Genomic DNA, 21,581 nt, shown 5'->3' with positions numbered 1-21,581 from the left:
ATTCACTTTCCAAGTTTTGGCCTTTTTTTTCTTTCATATTCTGGAATAAATTTGTACTTTACTTTAGAATTGCCTTTTTTTATCTATACACTCTCAAAAGTATACACGGGAGTTCTCCAGAGGCTGCATTGTGAGGACATCACAACGAATGCAGGCGATGAACATCGGCTCTCTCCTGTTCAGCCAGACATTACAAAGACTTGTAAAAATGTAGTTTGTTTTGGGAAATACAGTTATTTTTCATAAAATATATATGTAATTTATGTTAAAATGAAATGGATTCATCATTGCTATTTTCAAGTAAATCAATATTTTTTTTAATTTCTTAGTTTTTATTTCAAATGCAATAAGTATTGATAGTTATCACTCACTTAAACAGCTCTTGAGGCCCTCAAATAAGTTTTAAGAGTGTCAAAAAGTCCTGTACCAAAGAGTGTCACAACCACTGCTTTAAGACAAAGCTACTCTTTTTAAGATGTTCAACATCATTAGTTATTATGAAAGTACAAATTGACACTACAGTCTGATGCTGCTACCCATATGTTATATGGTTAAAATTTAAAAGTCTGATCAGACCAAATTTTGATGAGGCTTTGGAGGAATAAAAAATTGCACTGTTGGTGGGCATAGAAACAGTACACCACTTTGGAGAACACTATAGCAGTCACTTAAAAATTAAATGCATCTACCATGTAATCCAGCCATTCTGGAACCATCCTATGTATCTGTCCATTCGAAGACTTGTACTTCAAAGAACATGGTTTTCTTTTTTGTAATCACTTCAACCTGGAAACAGCTCAAATATCCATCAATTAAAAAATGGATAAATCATGAATAAAATACAACTAAAAAAAACTGTTGATACACCAAACAAGAAAAATAAATCTTAAAGTAATTACACTGAGTAAAAGAAACCAAACATTTGTTTAAAACCCATACTATGTTATTCTGTTTTTGTAAAACTCTAGAAAATGCAAACTAATCTGTAGTGACAGTGTTTGCCTGAGGGAGGGATGGGGAAAGTTGGGTGGGAGAGATTACAAAAGGACAAAAGAATACCTCTGGGGTGATAAATCATAACCTTGCTTGTAGTGACAGTTTCATGGACCAGTTGTACATTTTATGTATGTGCAGCTTATAGTATGTCATGCATTTCTTAATAAAGCTACTAAAAAACATTTTAAAATGTAGAATAAAAATTCCTCACATAATCACCACCAAAAATAAAATGTATATACTGTTATACTTTTTTATTTGAAACTGGCAGCCTCAACAACACACTTTAATGATAATAATTAACCAAAGAACTAACCTGTATTTCCTCAGGAGGATGTAAGATAATTAAGAACTGTCTATCATATCCAGGCATTTTTGCAGACTAACAAAGCTCACAGACACATATAACACATTTCTACTGTGACACACACATCACTTTTCATCCCCTTAAAGTGGCAAAAATGAACCCATTCATTGACATGAATCACATAGCCGGTCTGTAGAAAAATAAGAAGCAAATACATATAAACTTAATATGCTTTGTAATCAAAGTTTCAGTATTCTAACTTGGAAATTATCTAGCTAGGTTGGTGTCCAATGATTATTAAATGGTTAGCTCAAGTTATTAGTCTTTTTTAAGTTACTTAAAGATCTTGGAATTATCTCTAAGTTGATATGCTATAAAACATAATTGCTATTTATATAAAAAGTTTGTCAGAAAAAGTATTCCATTTAATTGAACACAAATATATATTTTTTATAATCTTAAACATACAAGCATAATATTAGCTTATTTGGCCCACTGTCCTATAGAAATTTAGGAGAAATCAACTCAAATAAAATAAAATGTACAGTTACATTATGCTTAACACTGATAAATAAGAGAAAGACAGCTGTGTTTAAAACTTATCATACTAGTCTCATTTGCCAAAGAGTTACCTTAATTTTGTGAACTTAAATTCTAAAATTTTTATTGAGTTAAATAACATTTTCTATAAAATAGTTTTTATTTTTATGTCTAGTAAATTTAAAGCTGTAGGGGTTCAATTTTCTTATTTTCTGTGAAATTTAGGAATATTCCATTTGTAAGTACTTGCTATCTTTATTAACCAAACAGAACACATTTTGTAATTTAAAATGTGCTATAATCTAATTTATTGATACACTCTGTAAATAGGAAAATGTTCCATATACAACAAAAGATAAAAGCCTTGCCATTGAACTTCGACCTATGAACCAGAGGTCAGGGTTCAATTCCCAGTCAGGGCACATGCCCAGACTGTGGGCTTGATCCCCACGAGGGGGCGTGTAGGAGGCAGCCAATCAATGATTCTCTGTCATCATTGATGTTTCTATCTCTCTCTTCCTCTTCCTTCCTCTCTGAAATGAATAAAAATATATATTAACTAGAGGCCTGGTGTACAGATTCATGCATCTGTGGGGTCCCTCGGCCTGGCCTGCACCCTCTCGCAATCCGGGACCCCTCAGGGGATGTTGGAGAGCTGGTTTTGGCCCGATCCCCACAGGCCAGGCCAAGGGACCTCACTGGTGCACGAATCTGCACCAGGCCTCTGGTATGCATATAAGATCATTAGTTAATCTCTTCCCGCCCTCCCCCGTTCCCTCTGAGATTCATCAGTCTGTTCCATGTTTCCATGCCTGTGCGTGTAGCATCTGCCCCCTGGTGGTCATTGCACATCATAGCTACTGGACGGTCAGATGGTCACTTAGGCTTTTATATAGAGAGACTAAAAAGATAAAAAGGTTTTTCTGAATTGTAGGCACAAACACATAGAGCTTAATAGCTTCAGTTCTACAGCTTCAGCCATGGGTCAAAATTAACACAAAACATCACCAGTCCATATTTCAAAGTGCTGCTCTTCTTCCCAGGGGGCACAGAGTTCTTAATTGATTTGAACTCAAGATAGAACAGTATTCAAACAAAAATGACCAAGAACTCAGATTCCCTGCTCTCTCCCACCCAACAGAAATTATATCTCTAGGATTTTTTGTTATCATCAGCTTGTCAGACCATAAAACTGAATTCTCCATCATGGCTGCCACCAAGAAGGAATGATTTGTCAACCATGCATGGACTAGAAAGAAAAATAAACACAAGTCAGTAAAGAGGGAATAAAAACTAGAGAAATAAAGTCAGTGTAGCTCGAGTCTAATGCTGCTGAGGATTCACTCTGAACCAAGAAATGACTTACCTGTGAAAGCCGCCCGTGGCGTGCTTCTCACCCCAGACAACACGGTTCATCTGGCTCTGTCGGGTTAAATCTGTATCGATAACCTCCAAAACTCTTAAAAGATACCTTTTTTAAAATTAAATCTTTATTGTTGAAAATATTGCCAAAACCTGTTTGGCTCAGTGGATAGAGCGTCGGCCTGCGGACTGAAAGGTCCCAGGTTCGATTCCGGTCAAGGGCATGTACCTGGGTTGCGGGCACATCCCCAGTGGGGGATGTGCAGGAGGCAGCTGATCGATGTTTCTCTCTCATCGATGTTTCTGACTCTCTGTCTCTCTCCCTTCCTCTCTGTGAAAAATCAATAAAATATATTTAAAAAAAAAAAAAGAAAATATTACATAGGTCACTCTTTACCCCCATTGACCCCTTCTAGCCGGCCCCTCGCCCCAGGTGTTCACCACCCTATTGTGTGTGTCCATGCGTTATGCATATATGCATACAAGTTTTTTGGTTGATCACTTCCCACCCATCCACCTTCCCCCGCCTTCCCTCTGAGATTCTGCAGTCTGTTCTATGCTTCTATGTCTCTGAATATATTTTGTTCATTAGTTTATTTTGTTCATTAGGTTCCACATATGAGTGAGATCATGTGATACTTGTATTTCCCTGACTGGCTTATTTCATTTAGCATAATACTCTCCAGGTCCCTCCATGCTGTCTCAAAGGGTAAGAGATCCTTTTTTTTTTTTTTTAATTACAACTGCATAGTATTCCCTGGTGTAAATGTACCATAGCTTTTTTATCCACTCATCTACTGATGGGCACTTGGGCTGTTTCTAGATCTTAGCTATTATAAATTGTGCTGCTATGAATATAGGGGTGCATACATTCTTTCGGATTTGTGTTTCAGATTTCTTAGGCTCTATTCCTAGAAGTGGGATCACTAGGTCAAATGGCAATTCCATATTTAATTTTTTGTGGAAATGCCATACTGTTTTCCATAGTGGCTACACCAGTCTACATTTCCACCATCAGTGTGCTAGGGTTCCCTTTACTTCGTAGACTCACCAGCAGTTGTTGTTTGTTGATTTGTTGATGGTAGCCATTCTGACAGGTGTGAGGTGATACCTCATTGTGGTTTTAATTTGCATCTCTTGGATGATTAGTGACTTTGAGCATTTTTTCATATGTCTCTTGGCCAGCTGTATGTCCACTTTGAAGAAGTGTCTATTTAGGTCAGGGGTCCTCAAACTTTTTAAACAGGGGGCCAGTTCACTGTCCCTCAGACCATTGGAGAGCCGGACTATAGTTTAAAAAAAAACAAACTATGAACAAATTCCTATGCATACTGCACATATCTTATTTTGAAGTAAAAAAACAAAACGGGAACAAATACAGTATTTGTATTTGCGTGTGGCCCGCGGGCCATAGTTTGAGGACCCCTGATTTAGGTCCTTTGCCCATTTTTAATTGGATTGTTTGTCTTCCTTTTGTTAAGTTGTATGAGTTCCTTATATATTTTGGTTATATAAAAGATACCTTTATAGAAAGAAAATCATGACTCTTGAACAAGTACAACATGACCACGTGCACATAATTGTTTATTTAATCATTTAGGGAAAGAACCAGTAATATGTTACAGCCAATTTAACAATCAGTTTTTCTCCTTAGATGTAACAAAGATTGGCTGGCCTCAGGATCTTAAACAAGCATTCTGACTTTTAAACTTGGTACCCTTCCACAGTTGGCATATTGACACTTCCAGCCCATTTCTACAGTCTGCACTTGGGGCTCAGCAGTGAGTGTGCTCATTCCCTGACTGCTGAGCTTCCTTCCCTCTGGGCTTTCACTTGCTCCCCTGCACTGAGGCTAACTCTTGTTTTCTTTCACAGTGACAAAATCCAGGCCCTCTCCTATGCACAGCACACGCGGCAGCTCATCTCATGTGGCAGTGATGGTGGCATAGTCATCTGGAACATGGATGTGGAGAGGCAGGAGGTAGGTGCACAGCTGCTGGTCTGGGCTCTGCCATTCTTGGCTGTGCTGAAAAACAGCTCAGCTGGCCCTCCTGCTCATTTCTTATTTCTTTTACAATTAAGCCTTGAAATAAGATAGAGGAAAAACATTTGGTAGAATAGGAGTTTCTATTTTTTTGCCTCTTACAAATTGGCATTTAACATTTAAGTGATGGAGATTTCATAAGAATTTAGACTGAGAGTAAGCTGTGTAGACTTTAAATTTGTTGCATCATTCACAACAAAATTTCAGGTGAGAAAAGGAACCTTCTCTTTTCAGGTGATTAGTCCTTGGGTATAAAGTGCCCTATGAAAACAGAGAACTCATGTATTTTATGTATTGATAGAAATGATCACTCGTGTGTGAGAAATGGTATTTGATGAAGTAACATTCTTTAATTATTAATAGAAATATTCAAAATCATTATTTTATGCTTCTTTATGAGTCATCTCCTAAATAGTTCTCCAGATATAAATATATACTTTGACAGTTTCAGCATATATTACTAAGTTTTACCTTTTTTCACCTTTGAGTGTCTTAACAAGTGATATGTTTACTGAATATCCCCTTTGACAAGTACATTGAAGGTAACTATATATTCTCCTTTCCCTAGAATGATGGTGGGTAAACTTTCCCATTGGCATTGTATGCTTTTCCAGTTTCAGAAAAGCAACACTTTTAAGACAAAAGCAATTTCCCAACTTCCTTCCCTGCCCTCATCCAGTCTCATTTCAAGAGAATGTTACCCACAATCTAATGCCTTTCAAATGTCAGTAATTAAATGTTTCAGAAGATTAAAACTTGATTTGCTGAAACCATAAATCCACAGGAGTTCCATTAGTAACTAATTAAAATGATCATTATTGTTAGGAAGTAGGGAATTATAGAATATTGCTTTTCAAAGTACCCTTTGGCCCCATCAGTATAAAGGCATGGAAATCAGTGCATTGTGTGCTAGCCGTGCTGCCAGACTATCCATTGGGGTGTGGCTTTGCATGGAAGCTGCTGCAGGGGAGGCACAGTCACAGCCAGTCTGCCGGCCTCTTCCCTGGCCTGACTGGCCTGACCTGGGAGGAGAGGACCAGTGGGCTCTTTCCCCTCAGTGCACTGTGGGAGGAAGAAGTGTTTCTCTACCCGCACGGTCTTTCAGCTGGTCTAAGTTTCAAATAGACAAGGAGCAGATTAACAAGATAAAATAACTGAATATAACACATACATATGTATGGGAACTCCACATATGTGAGAGAGTCAGAGAACTTACATACATGAGAGATTCAAAGACAGAGAGGGAAAATGATGTAATAATCATATTCTAGGCTAGGAATCACCTTGGGGCTTCAGAAGGAAGGACGATCATTGTAGGACAGTAAGAAGAGCATATTCAGTTATTAGACGTTTGCCCTGCCCTATAGATACTCTTTAAGGGACAGATAAAAGTTTATGTTGACCTTGCAGGGTCTCAGGTGCCTTTAGCTCAAAAGAATCCAATACCATCAAGGCGCATCTTGTTGTGAGGGGCAGCTCTTTCTGAGCAGCAGGCAGGCTCTACCCATGATGGGCAAAGGCCCAAAGGAGGATAATAAAACCAGGTGGTTGGTGGGCAGTCCCTAGAGCCATCTTGCTTAAAATTATGCCTTTTGACATCCAGATATATGAGCACTCAGTACTTGTTGACTATTTTAAATCTTATTGAGCGATTCAGAACTCTAAATGAGCAGTGGAGATGGTTCCATCCATTTTTTTGCAAGTGTCATATAAACAGAAATCCTGAGATGTATCTGCAGAGCGCCTTTCCTGTATGGCAAGTGCTGTGCAGTGCTCACCTGGGGAGGTCTGAGACTGTGATGAAGCAGTCCCTGCCCTGCAGCGCTGGCAGGCTTTCTAGAAGAAAAGACATGTGAGAGAAAACTTAAGGAAACTATGAAATGGTACAAATGAATGAATTGCAGTAGATGTAAGATAGGGCATTAATTAGTTCTGGATATTTAGGAAGGAATGTTACTATTGTCATCTGATATCCTCAGAGAAGGGTGTGTAGAAGGACATAGTTCTAAAAGATTGATGGGGTCTGAATGTGCTCTGACCAGGACAAGAAACAGCAAGAGTAAAGACCAGATGAACATGAGCCATGGCACATGGAGCATTGGTGTGCATGCGCAGGGGAAGCCAGCAGAAACGGAAGGCTAGCTGGGAGGTGGGGCAGACGATGAAGACATCAAGTGGCTGATCATATTGGGTTGATACCCTTAGGTTAATAACATCCATTTTTTCAAAATGTTATCATTTTTTCAAAGTATATGTAATAAAGTACACTTTGTAGAAAATTACAGAGTGCTCACTAACAAATAGAATGTAGTTACTCATGATACCACCACCCAGAAATATCACACTTAACAGGCAAGTATTCTTCCTTACACTTTTCTCTACATATACACATATGGAAGGTTTTTTTAACAAAAAATGAGGTTGAATTATACTACACATCACATGGTGATTTAATTTTTTTCCCTTACCCGATACTTACTCCCAACTCCCTCATTCATAGACACCACGGTGAGCATTTGATATGCGTCCTAAACCTTGCATGCTTCCTTATAAAAGATGCAGTGATGTGTTTATGTTAAAGTTTTCTGTAAATCTTCCTGCATCAGAACTGTTCTAAAAAATCACAACATAGGTATGACTTTAGGTGTAAAATGTCTTTAGCTAAAACCTTTGTATTATTTTCTTAAATCTGGCTTTAAATTGACTAAGACATGAAAATTACGAAGCGACTTAAGGCTTACTTTCTTCAGTTTTGGCTCAGTTGGTTGGCTGTCATCCTGTGCATGGGGAAGTTGCTTGTTCGATTGATTCCTGGTCAGAGAGCACATGCCTGGGTTTTGGACTTGATCCCCGGTGGGGAGTGGGCAGGAGGCAGCCCGATTGATGTTTGGCTCTTACATCAATGTTTCTCTCTCTCCCTCCCCTTCCTCTCTCTAAAAGCAATAAACTATTTAAAAAAAAAAAAAGGAATTAGAGCTCTTAAAATGTCACCCTTCTACTTTTCTTTTGAGAACATGTATAGCTTTAGGTTTATTTCTGTTTGAAGGTAGGAGAATATGCTAAATCCCTAAAACTGTTCCTTAATAGGTATTCCTTAGAAAAGGATTACATCAATAGAAAAAGGCCTTCACCCTAACCAGTTTGGCTCAGTGGATAGATCATCAGCCTGTGGACTGAAAGTTTCTAGGTTTGATCCCGGTCAGGGACACATGGCTGGGTTGTGAGCTTAATCCCCAGTGTGGGGTGTGCAGGCGGCGGCCAGTCAATGATTCTGTCTCATCATTGATGTTTCTATCTCTCTCTTCTTCTTCCTTCCTCTCTGAAATCAATAAAAATATATTTTTTTAAAAAAAAAAGCAGTTTCAAAAAGAAAAAGGCCTTCCTAGGCCTTTATTACACTGCTGTCTATTATGAACCTCAGGGAGGAAACAGGCTATTGTTTACATGTTTCACAAACTTGTTTGATCTCAGGCCTCTTTTACATTGAGTCAAATGGGAGTTCCCTGGAATTCACTTTTGGGAAACCCTGGGGTTGGGTTTATTTTTTAAGGTTCCTTGGGTTTGGTGACACGTGGAAAGAGATCAGTGCCTCTGCCAGGTGATGAATTTACAGAGATGAACATGGAACTGGAGAAGCAAATGCAGTCACTATAAGCCTAATCTATGAAGATTTGCTGGAGAATAGCTTTAAACTTCACACAACTTTTAAACCTGTTTGACATAGTTTGGAGTATTTATGATAGGGCTGGGAAATAGTGAACAAAGTCAGGCTATTGTGTGACCCTGAGGCAAGGAGCAGAGTTTCAAACCCTGCTGGGCTGTGCCACGAGTGGGCAGGGACAAGTTGTGTCTCTGAGGAGCTACCGTGGTCAGGTTCTGTCCCTCCAACACAGAAAGCTGTGTAATGTGCAATTACATAATTGTACACAAAGCAGATATAATTACATACGGTCAGAGAATGAGACACAGTCCTGAATCCTCAAGGTGGCTGTCAAGACTGCTGATAAAGCCCCAGCTCCCCCTGAACACCCTTGAACTCCACCTAGGTCATAGCACTCAGCACTCGGTGCTTCTTTTCAGGCCTTTGCACTGATACTTACTTAAATAATTATGATTATTAATATTTTCATGTTTTGCCTACCATGATGATTCTCCATGAGATTCTTTTTATTCATCACTACATCCCAGGGCCTGACACCTAATGGACATGTATAAATATTTTTTAAATGATTGAGAAAGTGTGCTTCTGTTTCCTATAAGCATATCCTGATTCTGTTTCATCAATGTAACTTACATCAAGTAACCTTAGGTCAGTTTCTCACTGTGACCTACTATATGTTTTATTTGACAAGACCCCTGAATGGTTGGACAGTGATTCCTGCCAAAAGTGTGATCAGCCTTTCTTCTGGAACTTCAAGCAAATGTGGGACAGTAGGAAAATTGGCCTAAGACAGGTGAGTAATATGGCTGCTTCATCAATATGTAATCGTGTGCCCTAACTGGTTTGGCTCAGTGGATAGAGCATCGGCCTGTGGACTCAAGGGTCCCAGGTTCGATTCCGGTCAAGGGCATGTACCTTGGTTGCGGGCACATCCCCAGTAGGGAGTGTGCAGGAGGCAACTGATCGATGTTTCTCTCTCATTGATGTTTCCAACTCTCTATCCCTCTCCCTTCCTCTCTGTAAAAAAAGCAATAAAATATATTTTAAAAAATGTAATCGTGTGTAAATAACTTTACCTTGTGATCTTGGAAGAAATAGGGGTAAATTATTATCATGGAGTTTCTTTGTGAGCGCACATTAATTTGTTCCCTTTATCTGCTATAGCTCATTCCTACTAGATTCAGTTTTATAGAGATCTGTCCCCAGTAAGTAGTTAAGGTATATGACTTTAGAATTCTACTGGCATCTATTGAAATATACCTTAAAGTTAGAGGGATGATGCTTTAGCTCATATTGGTACCAAACCATGTAATTATAGAAGTGGTATTTATTTATTCTTAATAATTTCACTGGTCCTTCTTATGTCTTAGTTTTAGTTATTTGAATCTACTTATAATACGACATTTCAGTCTGATTCCATGCTTGGGTTTGGTCCTCCCTAAGGCACCAAAAGTTGATTTCATTGCTCACCTAGATTGGGCGTGACTAGAGTATAGACCAGTGATGGCGAACCTATGACACGTGTGTCAGAGATGACACGCAAACCCATTTCTTTGGTTGATTTTTCTTTGTTAAATGGCATTTAAATATATAAAATAAATATCAAAAATATAAATCTTTGTTTTACTATGGTTGCAAATATCAAAAAATTTCTATATGTGACACGGCACCAGAGTTAAGTTAGGATTTTTCAAAATGCTGACACGCCGAGCTCAAAAGGTTCGCCATCACTGGTATAGACAATGGATTGAATCAGGGTTCATTCCTATTCTCCTTGATGAGGCAGCATAATCTCGGAGATGGCACTTCCTCATTACAGTCAGCTTTAAGATAACCTGACTGCTGGGTGGTTCCTCCAGAGATCATAGTGATGATAACCAGAGAGGACCAAGAATCGGGTAAGGAGGCAGAAGGGAGATGGCAGTCAGATGTGTTTCCCAGCAGTCCTCATTCTGAATAAACACAACTGCTGTGTTCCTTTCAGTTTTGGGGGCAACCTTGTTTAGCACCCTCAGCTAAATGCTGTTGATCACTGCTGAGCATACCCCGAGACGCTGAGGCATGGCCGCCCTAACAAGTCTCCGTTCTCTCTCTGCAGCACCACTGCCGCAAGTGCGGGAAGGCTGTCTGCGGCAAGTGCAGCTCCAAACGTTCCTCCATCCCCCTGATGGGCTTCGAGTTTGAAGTGAGGGTCTGTGACAGCTGCCACGAGGCCATCACAGATGAAGAGTAAGTTCCAGCAGCCTGAAAAATTGTCAAGGTTAAGGAGAGAATGTGAACTGAGCTGCACCCAGCACACAGTCATGACTACTGATGCCCTAGCTCAGTGATGGTGAACCTATGACACCCGTGTCAGAGGTGACACACGAACTCATTTTTTTGGTTGATTTTTCTTTGTTAAATGGCATTTAAATATATAAAATAAATATCAAAAATATAAGTCTTTGTTTTACTATGGTTGCAAATATCAAAAAATTTCTATATGTGACACGGCACCAGAGTTAAGTTAGGGTTTTTCAAAATGCTGACACGCCGAGCTCCAAAGGTTCGCCATCACTGCCCTAGCTCCTGCTGGCTTAGAATGCAGATCCTGGCAAGTGGGCAAAGCCCACCTTTCCTCCAAGAGATTGTGCTCTCTTGTGACTTGGGAGGGAAGAGTACTCACAAAGAATGCATCCCTGTGCTCTTCTCAACCCCAGGGGTATGTGCATTGCAAATAGGTGTTCTTCCAGCAGAGCCTTCTGTATACTCATTTCCTTGAGAAGTGCTCAGGAGTTTGGAGTCCAGGGTTCACTTTCCAGCCCAAGCTGGTATCTTCTACAGGAGCCAAATCAGCCCTAGGCTCTAGAGCAAGCATGTCAAACTCGCGGCCTACTGGCTGCATCTGGCCCATAATGAATATTTTTGCAGCCCAGTCAATATACTTGTACATAAGAAGCGTTTTAATAAAAATTTCGTAACTTAATTTTTACAATGTCTTATTATACATAATCTATATATACAAAAGCCTAAGTGACCATTCAACTGTTTGGTAGCTATGACACACACTGACCACCAGGGGGCAGATGCTCAACGCACAGGCATGGAAACATGGAACAGACTAATGAATCACAGAGGGAAAGGGGGGAGGGGGAGGGCAGGAAGAAATTAACCAAAGATCTTATATGCATACTAGAGGCCCGGTGCACAAATTCATGCACCAGGGGGGTCTCTCAGCCTGGCCTGCTGGGATCGGGCCGAAACCAGCAATCCGACATCCCCCAAGGGGTCCCTGATTGCCAAAGGGCGCAGGCCAGGCTGAGGGACCCCACCAGTGCACAAATGTGTGCACCGGGCCTCTAGTTATTAATAATGAACTACGTTTGCTAATGACTGATTACTATAATCGCATTGCATTCATTTCCCTTATGCGCAGGCACACCATATCTCTCCACTAATACTAGCAGCGAATATTTTAGTAGCTGATTGCCACATCATTAGTCTTGTACTGACTGGTTTGGCATGCACAACAGGAAATATTTTGCTTTCGGAGAACAAGAAAAATAGGTTTATTTGTATTACGCTTATTAATTTGTGCAGTTATTCAGTGTCTGGTAAGTTAATGTTCAAGAAAAAATACTAATTGGTATTAAAATGTTCTATTTTATGTTAACGATTACTCATTTATTTCAGCCCTTTGTACTCAGCATGTCTCAATTGAAATAAACCTTCGTTTCTATGAAAATTGAAGCTTTTGTTTTTTTGCGGCCCACATAAACTTAACCCTTGTTTATTTGGCCCGTGTTAGCCTTTGAGTTTGACATGCTTGCTCTAGAGCAGCGGTTCTCAACCTGTTGGTCGTGGCCCCTTTGGGGGTCAAATGACCCTTTCACAGGGGTCGCCTAAGACCATCGGAAAACACATATATAATTCATATTGTTTTTGTGATTAATCACTATGCTTTAACTATGTTCCATTTGTAACAATGAAAATACATCCTGCATATCAGATATTTACATTACGATTCATAACAGTAGCAAAATTACAGTTATGAAGTAGCAACGAAAATAACTTTATGGTTGGGGGTCACCACAACATGAGGAACTGTATTAAAGGGTCGTGGCATTGGGAAGGTTGAGAACCACTGCTCTAGAGGTTTCGTTTTCCAAGAAGATTTAAGCCACTTTACCTAAGAAACAAATGCTACCAGTTGCCCAACTACTAAGTCTTGCTGGTCAGTCTTGTCCAGAAACCCAGGACCTTAGGTTGCTGTGTCATTGCTTAGTAGGTGGGACAAATATATGCTGTCTCTTTAGTGTTGGCTAATTAAAAACTGCCCCAAATGTAAACAGAATGCCCTGCAACAAGTTTTCCGTTTAGTGAATTACAGCAGAATTTCATAGGAAAAGGGCTGCCTAGTGCTCCTACCCGTCACGTACTTCTAAGGCCTTGTATATAGTAAAATCATGTAAGTACTAGGTGGGTGTCTTAAAAGATGCATGTAAATATAAGCATTTAAACTTCACCAGAGTAAATTAGCATTTAAAGGGAATTCGTGGCAAATTAATAAAGTATTCTTTTACAAATAACCCTAACTTATGTGTTTTTCATTATTATTTATCCATATCATATATAAATTAAAATGCCCTTCCAGAAGTATTTCTGTCCACTGATTATTTTCCACTCATCATACATGATGAAATGAATATGAGTTCTTCTCATTAAATTAGAGAGCTGCATGTGATCTTAAGAGATACTCTAGCTAATTCTTCATTTTATAGATAAAGACACAGATCTGGAGGATCTAAGGGTTTGCAAATTAAACCTAAATCTTTAATTCTAAATATTTTACAGTAACCATTTTTATTATGCTGAAGATCTATTTAGATTCAGTTATAGATTAAAAATAGAAAACAGATGTCTTCAGAAAGCCCACTGGAATATTGGAGAAAAGCTCTCCTTTCGCATGTTCCTGTCTCCTTTCCCACATCACTGCTCTGCCTCTTCAGAGCGCCTGGCAGCTGACAGACCTTCTTACTAAAAAATATGCACAGATTAAAAAACTGCAAAACAGTTTGGTAGACTATTTTACCAGCAAGTCCTGAAATCAAACTTAGCCAAAGCACTGAGGTATTTTGTTTTCTTTTTTAATTTATCAAAAACACAGATTTTCATAGGCTCTATTAGAGTGGCAAGTAATCTATCAGGGACTTTTGAATCTCTTTCCCATTTTAGAGAATATCAGAATCCTTTACTTAAAAAAAATTTTTTTACCAGGTCACCAGGGAATAAAGGTAAATCTGAGCCACATTTCTAATAGTGAAGCCATTTAGCCATTTGGCTAAAAAATTAAGAGTTTAATGTCACTCTAGATATCCTTCATTCCTATGTCATGACTTTTCACTCTTGGAAACGTTCTTTGCTTCCTCCAGACGAGCGCCCACGGCCACTTTCCACGACAGTAAACACAACATTGTGCATGTGCATTTTGATGCAACCCGGGGATGGCTACTGACTTCGGGAACTGACAAGGTTATTAAGGTAGGATGCTCTCTCATGGTAGGAGCTCTCCATGTCTGGCCCTACGTGAATATACAGGAGCACCACGGCTATGCGAAACCTGCTCAGAGGGCTCCCTTGGCAGTGAGCATTTATACATACAAGGCCCATGCCAGGCACAGGGTGTACACACCAAGGTCAGACATGCTCTTGCCTGTAAGGAACAGCTGGTCAGTTGGAGACATACTTTTAAAAAGACACTTAATAATAGGTCACATATGCAGTGGCCAGAAGAGTAATACAGACAAGAATTACTTTAAGAATTCGTTCCATAGAGGGAGGTAGTGCTGCTGGAAGTGGCTCTGTGAAGGAGGAGGGATTTGAGATGAGCATTGGATGAATGGTAGAACTGGATAAGCCAACAAGTAATAAACAAGACTCTTCCCCATGAGATTGGTTAATCCACAAGCATTCCTCCAGGTTCTCTCTGAGGACCACAGCAGAGGCTCTGGACAGAAGGGGCCACGCCTGCCTCGTTTTCTGAGAAACACACAGGCGTGTAGCACAGGCTTGCCCAGCGCACTGAGCTCTGCTTACCAGGCCCATCGTGGTCCATTCTTAGAGGCAGCAACAGGGTAAGGTGGTTGAAATAACCCCTTTTGGAAGCTGCCAGGCCTCTGAAACTTTAAGCAAGTTTAAAATAAACTCTGGAGTCTCAGAGCCTTTATTTTTTAAAATGAGACCCCTTGAACTGTTTGGAAGATTAAATGAGATAAGATATTGAAAGGACACAGTACATGCCTGGCACCCATTTGCTGCCTAATATATAGCTCAGTTCCCTTCCTCCTTAAATGACTCTAATCTGCTTTAGTCTCCATTAGCTGGGTGGAAACTTCCAGCTGCCATGGTCATGTTTTTGAGGTGTATGTTATAGTGCTTTTTGATGGGAATACTATTTTAAAGATTTCAGAATCATGTTAGTATAATTATTGCTTCTTAGATTAAAAAATTTACTTGAATTTAATTATAAGGATTGGTTATCATCAACACAATTTAATTCTAGTTCATTGTATATCTTCTTTTTCTTTTTACAGTTGTGGGATATGACCCCAGTAGTGTCTTGATGACACACCCAGGCATCTGAAAGATAGTATTTACTCAAGAATGATTGTTCTAATCCAAATCGTTACTGAGCAGTAAAGCAGACGTGTGAAAGGAGAGAAACTAAAGAAACTTGCTGAGTTTGCATATTACCTGCGCACAAGTGGTGAGCCAGTGAATGAACACTTGGAGGGGACTCTTTCAACTTGTTCATACAATATAAAAGAAGATATTTTTTTAACAAATGGTTTGTACAATCTGGCTTGCTGCATTGTTTGAGTATACTGTAAACTCTGTGTGGTGTGTTTAATTTTCAACACTTCATTTTAGTTGTTGTTTTGTGTGTTGGAGAAATGAGGGAAATGTCTGTTCAGGGTATTTTTGGTCATTTTAAAGCAGTTTCCATGTTTTCTTCATGTGGGCACAGGTCACCGGGTCAGCATCTTTTTCTTCTCTATGTATCTACTCTCACCTTCATCTGCTTTTCACCAGAGTGTATGTATTTACACTGCTTATAAACAGTGTTTCTGCTTTCCTAGAAATCCTCTTCAATTGAGAGATTTGGAAAACCATTCATATGGATTTACCAACTGACTTCATGAATCACTTGAAGAACGATGTGTAATGTCTAACTTATTCATGTTCTTATATTGAGTAGAAATAACCTGGTGTTTCTGCCTCCGTTTTTCTCTTTCATTCCCATATTAAAAAATGCCATGAGAAAGCTGTTCCCAGCCATTGTCATCATGGGAGTAGATGATTATAACTCAGAGCTTCAAGTATCAGTGCCTGGATCGTTTCTAATTCAATTGGAGCCTTCTGAGCCTTTCATGTTTTATGTTTTAGTTTTATTGACACAGGTCTCCCTCACTTGTATTAAAAACAAACAAAATCCTATGTCCTTAAAAAAAAAAAAAAAGTGTCTTTAAGCTATGTTTTTGTGTGTGATGTCACCTTTGAACTTGACCATGTTCATTACGTGAGGTTGAATCCTGTTCTATTCCTCACCATCTGTGTTTTCTCCCCCTTTAAAAACTAGAACACTTTGCACACTTATACTAAAACTGTGTGATCTGAGACATAAAAAGGTACTGAATCTTACAGCTCATGATGTCTTCCTGTTGGAAATGTAAAAAAGGGCATTAGAAAATCAGTCTGAAGAACTCTGATTTTAAGGGAATCCAATCAAATTTGATAAAAGTGAAATATTCTGTGTTTTAGTGACTCATGATATTTAAGTCCTTTTTTTAAAACCTTATTTTCACCTATAAAAATAGAATTTAAATGAGTGGGCAAGCATGCACATAGCCCCATTCTAAGCATGGTATCACCTCAACCAACCCTCACCTGTTGGGGGGTTTTGTGGGATCACTAAGTCTCTTGGGGATTACTACCAGGTTAAATAAAACTTTGCAGGTAAACATACCAATTACTTGCCCATTCTCTCCAAGTCCTACCTCCACAGTCTCTTGTTCACTTCTGATTTGACAAGTTTTTAGTGGTAGTATTTTAAATCCTCCCGATTTTTTTTCTCTTTTACTGGAAAGCCAATTTTTCCCTCCTGATCATTAATTACTTTTCTTTCTAACCAAAAGAACTACTACCAACCATACTTGGGTACCACCCCTAATACTGACCTAGCGTGCTTCTTGGGGAAGGAGTTTCCTAGAGATGATGGCTACAGCGTTGGTGCTCCCCCGTCAGCCACGGGACACGACAGTCATCACCTGAGACATCAGACCAGCCCGCGTGACCATACACTAAGCTCAGATGCACGCGTGTGTGTGCACAGAAGTGATTACCAGTTGTCCCTTCACTGGCCCCTTCCACATTACCCTTGCTTGCCATCAAGCTGTTAAAGTCAATCAGAGTCTGTACTGCATGATTGCTCTGTGAGAGCTTTAAAAAGGGAATTAAATTAAAAATATTCAGGTATCTATTTTGCAATTTATTACTAGAACCTGCAGCCATTACTAAATTGTACATAATAGAGAACTGTGTTGGAAATGAATAATAGGGATGGATCACTCTGTTTTCCAGCTTTTGGAACATGCAGAGAGGAAGACAGTGTTAGAAAGGCAGTAGATCAGGCACCCTGCGTGCCTGGCATGGATCTGAGTCAGGTCTGGATGAGCTCACACCCCACTTGGGAAGGTGATTGTCCCTGTGGGATCACATGTGCACCACGGTGGCTCTGTCCGTGACCCTGCACTTCACTGTAGCCATCTCCCTCCCAGCATGGCTGTCCTCCAGCCCACAGAGCCACTCGGAGACTGAATCCACTGACACTTCATTGGTGAGGAGAGTTGCAATCACAAACCACAGCTATGTCAAGGTATCCACTGCTCTGCCCTTTTCTTTCTCCTCACGTGAATGGGTGCTTGCATTTGTATGTTTGTAATACTGTGAATTATGCTGAATCTCCACTGTTTTTGTAACTCAGAGATCTGTGCTGGTGTTGGGTGTCTTCCAAGCATTTTATGGAAATGGAGGCTTCATGCACAAGGGCGGAAGCTGGCACCCGCACTTGCCTTTCCTCCTGTCTAGGTGAATTGTCATAGTTCTTGCTTTACCCTATTGGATTTGCACTTTACATAAATTTTGCTGTATTACTTCAACACACAGCAGCTCTGGCAAGTACTGCCTCGCGTGGCTATGTTGGGAAAGTGGCAGAACTGCACATAGTTCTTTCTTTGGGAGGATAAAGCCAATCACGTGCTCTCGGTTTCTCCAAAGAAATGATGTTACTGGAACCTTTAACTGCCTGCGTATGTCTCCACAGTAGCAAAGGTGGTTTTACATTAAGCCCTTGAAGTTTGTGTGTCTTTTCTGTCAGGTCAGTCAAGCATGATATATTTGTTTGAATCATTCAAAGAATCATAAAATCATGAAACTGGAAGGGATCTTCAGATATCTAGAATGTTCCATGCACAAAACACTAGTTCCACTAGGCAGTTAGACTAGCTGAGGTGTAAACAAGAGAATCTAAAAGAAGGGTTTTCAAGGAACAGTTGTTTTTGAACATTACCCGGTAATGGCACGAGCGATGGGAGTGACGTCAGTGCCTGGAGACGGCGCCTCAGAGCCAGGTTTGTTCCTTATCAGAGGCAAATTTGACACTTCTTCAGCCCCAGCCCTGTGGTTCTGAGTGGGCCGCTACTGTGTAGTAAGGCTTATTGCAAGTCTTCATCAGTATAAACTCTTTCCTGCACTTTTACCCACAGACCACGCAGTGGCAATACTTAAGTGGAAATCTAGGGGCATTGTAAGTGCACCTCTACCCCATTTGTCTGAAAGCTCATAACAGGTTGGCCTTGAGTGAGTTGCTGGGCCTATTGCATTTGCCCTTCTTATGGAACATTACCTTTGCATGTTTTGAGATTAATTTTTTTAAAGCATAATTTATTTTTGCTTAACAATGTATTTTTAAAGCCTGAATTTTGACTTTTAAGCAAAGAGATAGCTCTACACTATGTATCAAAGTTACTGAATATAAATATTCATTAAATGACACTCTTGGTTTTGCCTTTTCATATAATTTATTGTCTGTAAAGACCTTGTTCACTAAGATTTGCATTTTAAAGTGAAAGGAAGCATTTTGCTAAGTTAAATAAAACTAAGTTAAATTTTTCCTGATGAGAAAGCATGGATATCTAGCAATTTGATTGCAAAACACAGAAATTAAGTTCCTTTTTAACACTCGGTTATCTGGATAATCCTTGAGATTACAGTCCATTTCGGCCAACCATTTGCTGAGTGCTCACTCTATGCCATGCTTTGAACTAGGCCTGGGATGACAACGTCCATTTCCAGGCCAGGGCAGAGGCCACACAGCTGTGAAGATGGGTCATTTCAGTACAGTGTGGGTGGGGCCAGAGGGACTTTGCTGAGGAAAGGTCTTTGCTGATCTGAGAGCGAGCTAAAGGGCGAGTTGAGTAAGGAAATGACTTTCCAGGCTGCAGAAACAGCATAAACAAAGGCCCATGATATGGCATCAGCCTGCTGCATCGGGCTACAGGTGGTTTGCAGTTGCCAGAGAATATCAAGTTCTGGGCTGCAGTCCTGGAGCCCGAGCTCTCCTCACATTGAGACGCAGATGCTCATGACTGCAGAGAGGGAGGCAGCACATAGATGGCCTTGAGGCATTTGTTTACTTAGAGGCTCATCAGTTTTAGAGTCAAGATTTTCCTGCAGTCCAGGCTAGTATCAGAGTTTCTTTTTCTTTGGAAATGCCTAGAATTGTTATCTTAAAATGACCCATGGTAACTAATTTCTGAACTTTCTGGGTACACAGCCCCTCACTGGAGGCATTGAGGTGGATAGAGCTGGAGACCACACATGCGTGGACACGGCCTGGAGGAATCTACATACTAATTGCACGATTACTGGTACATAAGTGGGCTGAGCTTGCTTCTCCCTTTTGAAAAAGGAACAACCTTGACCTGAGCAGGAGGAGAGTGTTCTAGACCGCGGGCATCACACTAATACGCAGAGCCCAGCCTTTGGGTACAGGAGCCGTGTCGTTTCAGTGCAGTGTGGTAAATGTGATAAACCCGTCACGTGGCACTCTCCAAGCGAAGGGAACTTTTTTCTCAATTCAGTGACAGTGAAAGGGGCTCTGCCCAGGCAGGGGCACACCCAGCCTCTCACCATGGGGCTTGGCACTTTCTAATTCCTGCTGTGCCATGCATTTGCCTTAGTCCTTCAGTACCCAAGTATCCTATGTCCATAACTTAGTTCCAGAACATCCATGTTCATATTTAAACGTTAACTTTACAACCACGTGTTACTGATTGAGGGGGTTTGACTTTGTCTTTAAACATTGTCCTTCCCATTGAGAAGCATATTCAGGCCTGACACACCAAAGGAATATCTAAACATTAGATCTGTCCAAAATTGGAATGGGATCCCTCCTTTGAATTTCCTATGCCAGGGAATGGAAACTATGGCCCCTTGTCAGTGATGTGGGAAGGAGATTACACCTAGAATATGGGTTGAATTCGATGATTGCTTTTAGGAACCCTTCCAGTCCCAAGATCCTGTGATTCCATGAATGTTATTATTGAACTGACCTAGACTGTTATCAGTGGCCGACCCATACGTGGCTGACTTAACTCAGATAAATGGGAGCCTGTCGCAACACCTCTGTCTTCTGTTCTGCTTAAAATGTTCACGTTTATGAGTCAAAAGTGTATCTGACTTTCTTGGAAGAGAAAGTGTCAGGGACTACAGGTTGGTTTAAAAGTTTAAATTTAGAATCTGACCTTGATATTCATGCTTCTTTCCTCCTCCCCTTTTCCCCCCTTGGTTCTCTGGGAAGCACGAGAGGGAGAACTATAACACAGAAAGGGAAATGGTTTGAAAAAAGTTTTTCACTTACATACACTTTTCCCCCCGTTTAAATGGGTGACAACCTTATGTCAGTAGCATACACCAATATGAAGTATGGACCAAAATACTGTGTCATTGGTAACTATTGTACTCCCATATATATTTGTGTTTTATGCCATTTGCCTTGCTTTTAAATGACTTTTTTTCAATGTACTGTTTTGTGAAAGAAAATCTATGAAAAGTAAGACTGTTATTAACTGGACAACAGGGAGGTGCTAGCCGCACCTCTGCCCGTCGGCCACGGTAGCCACAACCAGGGGCGTGGGCACGTCTGTCTGCACGCCCAGCGGTCTGTGGCCGCGCCAGAGCCTGGCTGCAGCGGGCATGTTACTTTAGGATATTTTTTTTTTTCTTTTTGAAGTGAGATTCTCCAGTTGAAAATGTAAAAAGCCTGACGATAGAACAGATTTCTCAGATGTGGTTTCTGTCACTGATCCCACCAACCAAACCAAGCAGCCTTGACATTGACTTCCTGAATGTGACCAAGTACAACTGAGCAGGAATTTCCTACGGTGTTAAAATGTCTGTATTCAGTTCTACTTCAAATGCTGCTGAACGTTGGGAATGTTTCTAAACTCTGCTCACTTTCCCACTGTGCTTCCCTCCAACTGAACTGTACGTGTAGCCATTACCAGTGTACGTTACCAGCGCAAAGTTGCCTCCATGCTTTAAAATAAATACCTGTGGAAATCATCCTGCAA

General features: G+C 40.3%; 1 protein-coding gene across 4 annotated transcripts in view; it reads left to right on the top strand.

Annotated features, from left to right (window-relative positions):
* The window catches only part of WDFY2 (WD repeat and FYVE domain containing 2), a 236,812-nt gene extending 215,231 nt beyond the window's left edge, over positions 1 to 21,581 (top strand). For 2 of the 4 annotated variants that reach the window (XM_059684545.1, XM_059684546.1), the window contains exons 8-12: positions 5,081 to 5,186; positions 9,602 to 9,703; positions 11,009 to 11,139; positions 14,322 to 14,430; positions 15,483 to 21,581. In XM_059684545.1, coding sequence (XP_059540528.1) covers positions 5,081 to 5,186; positions 9,602 to 9,703; positions 11,009 to 11,139; positions 14,322 to 14,430; positions 15,483 to 15,512 — 478 coding nt within the window. In that variant the 3' untranslated portion in view covers positions 15,513 to 21,581. The remainder of the gene's footprint in view (positions 1 to 5,080; positions 5,187 to 9,601; positions 9,704 to 11,008; positions 11,140 to 14,321; positions 14,431 to 15,482) is intronic. The other 2 variants (XR_009451323.1, XM_059684547.1) reach the window with 2 other exon arrangements.

This window comes from Myotis daubentonii, chromosome 2, assembly GCF_963259705.1.
Source record: "Myotis daubentonii chromosome 2, mMyoDau2.1, whole genome shotgun sequence".
In the NCBI taxonomy this organism is placed as follows: domain Eukaryota; kingdom Metazoa; phylum Chordata; class Mammalia; order Chiroptera; family Vespertilionidae; genus Myotis; species Myotis daubentonii.
The sequence above is the reverse complement of the archived record's forward strand: the minus strand, read 5'-3'. Positions and strand labels throughout refer to the sequence as shown.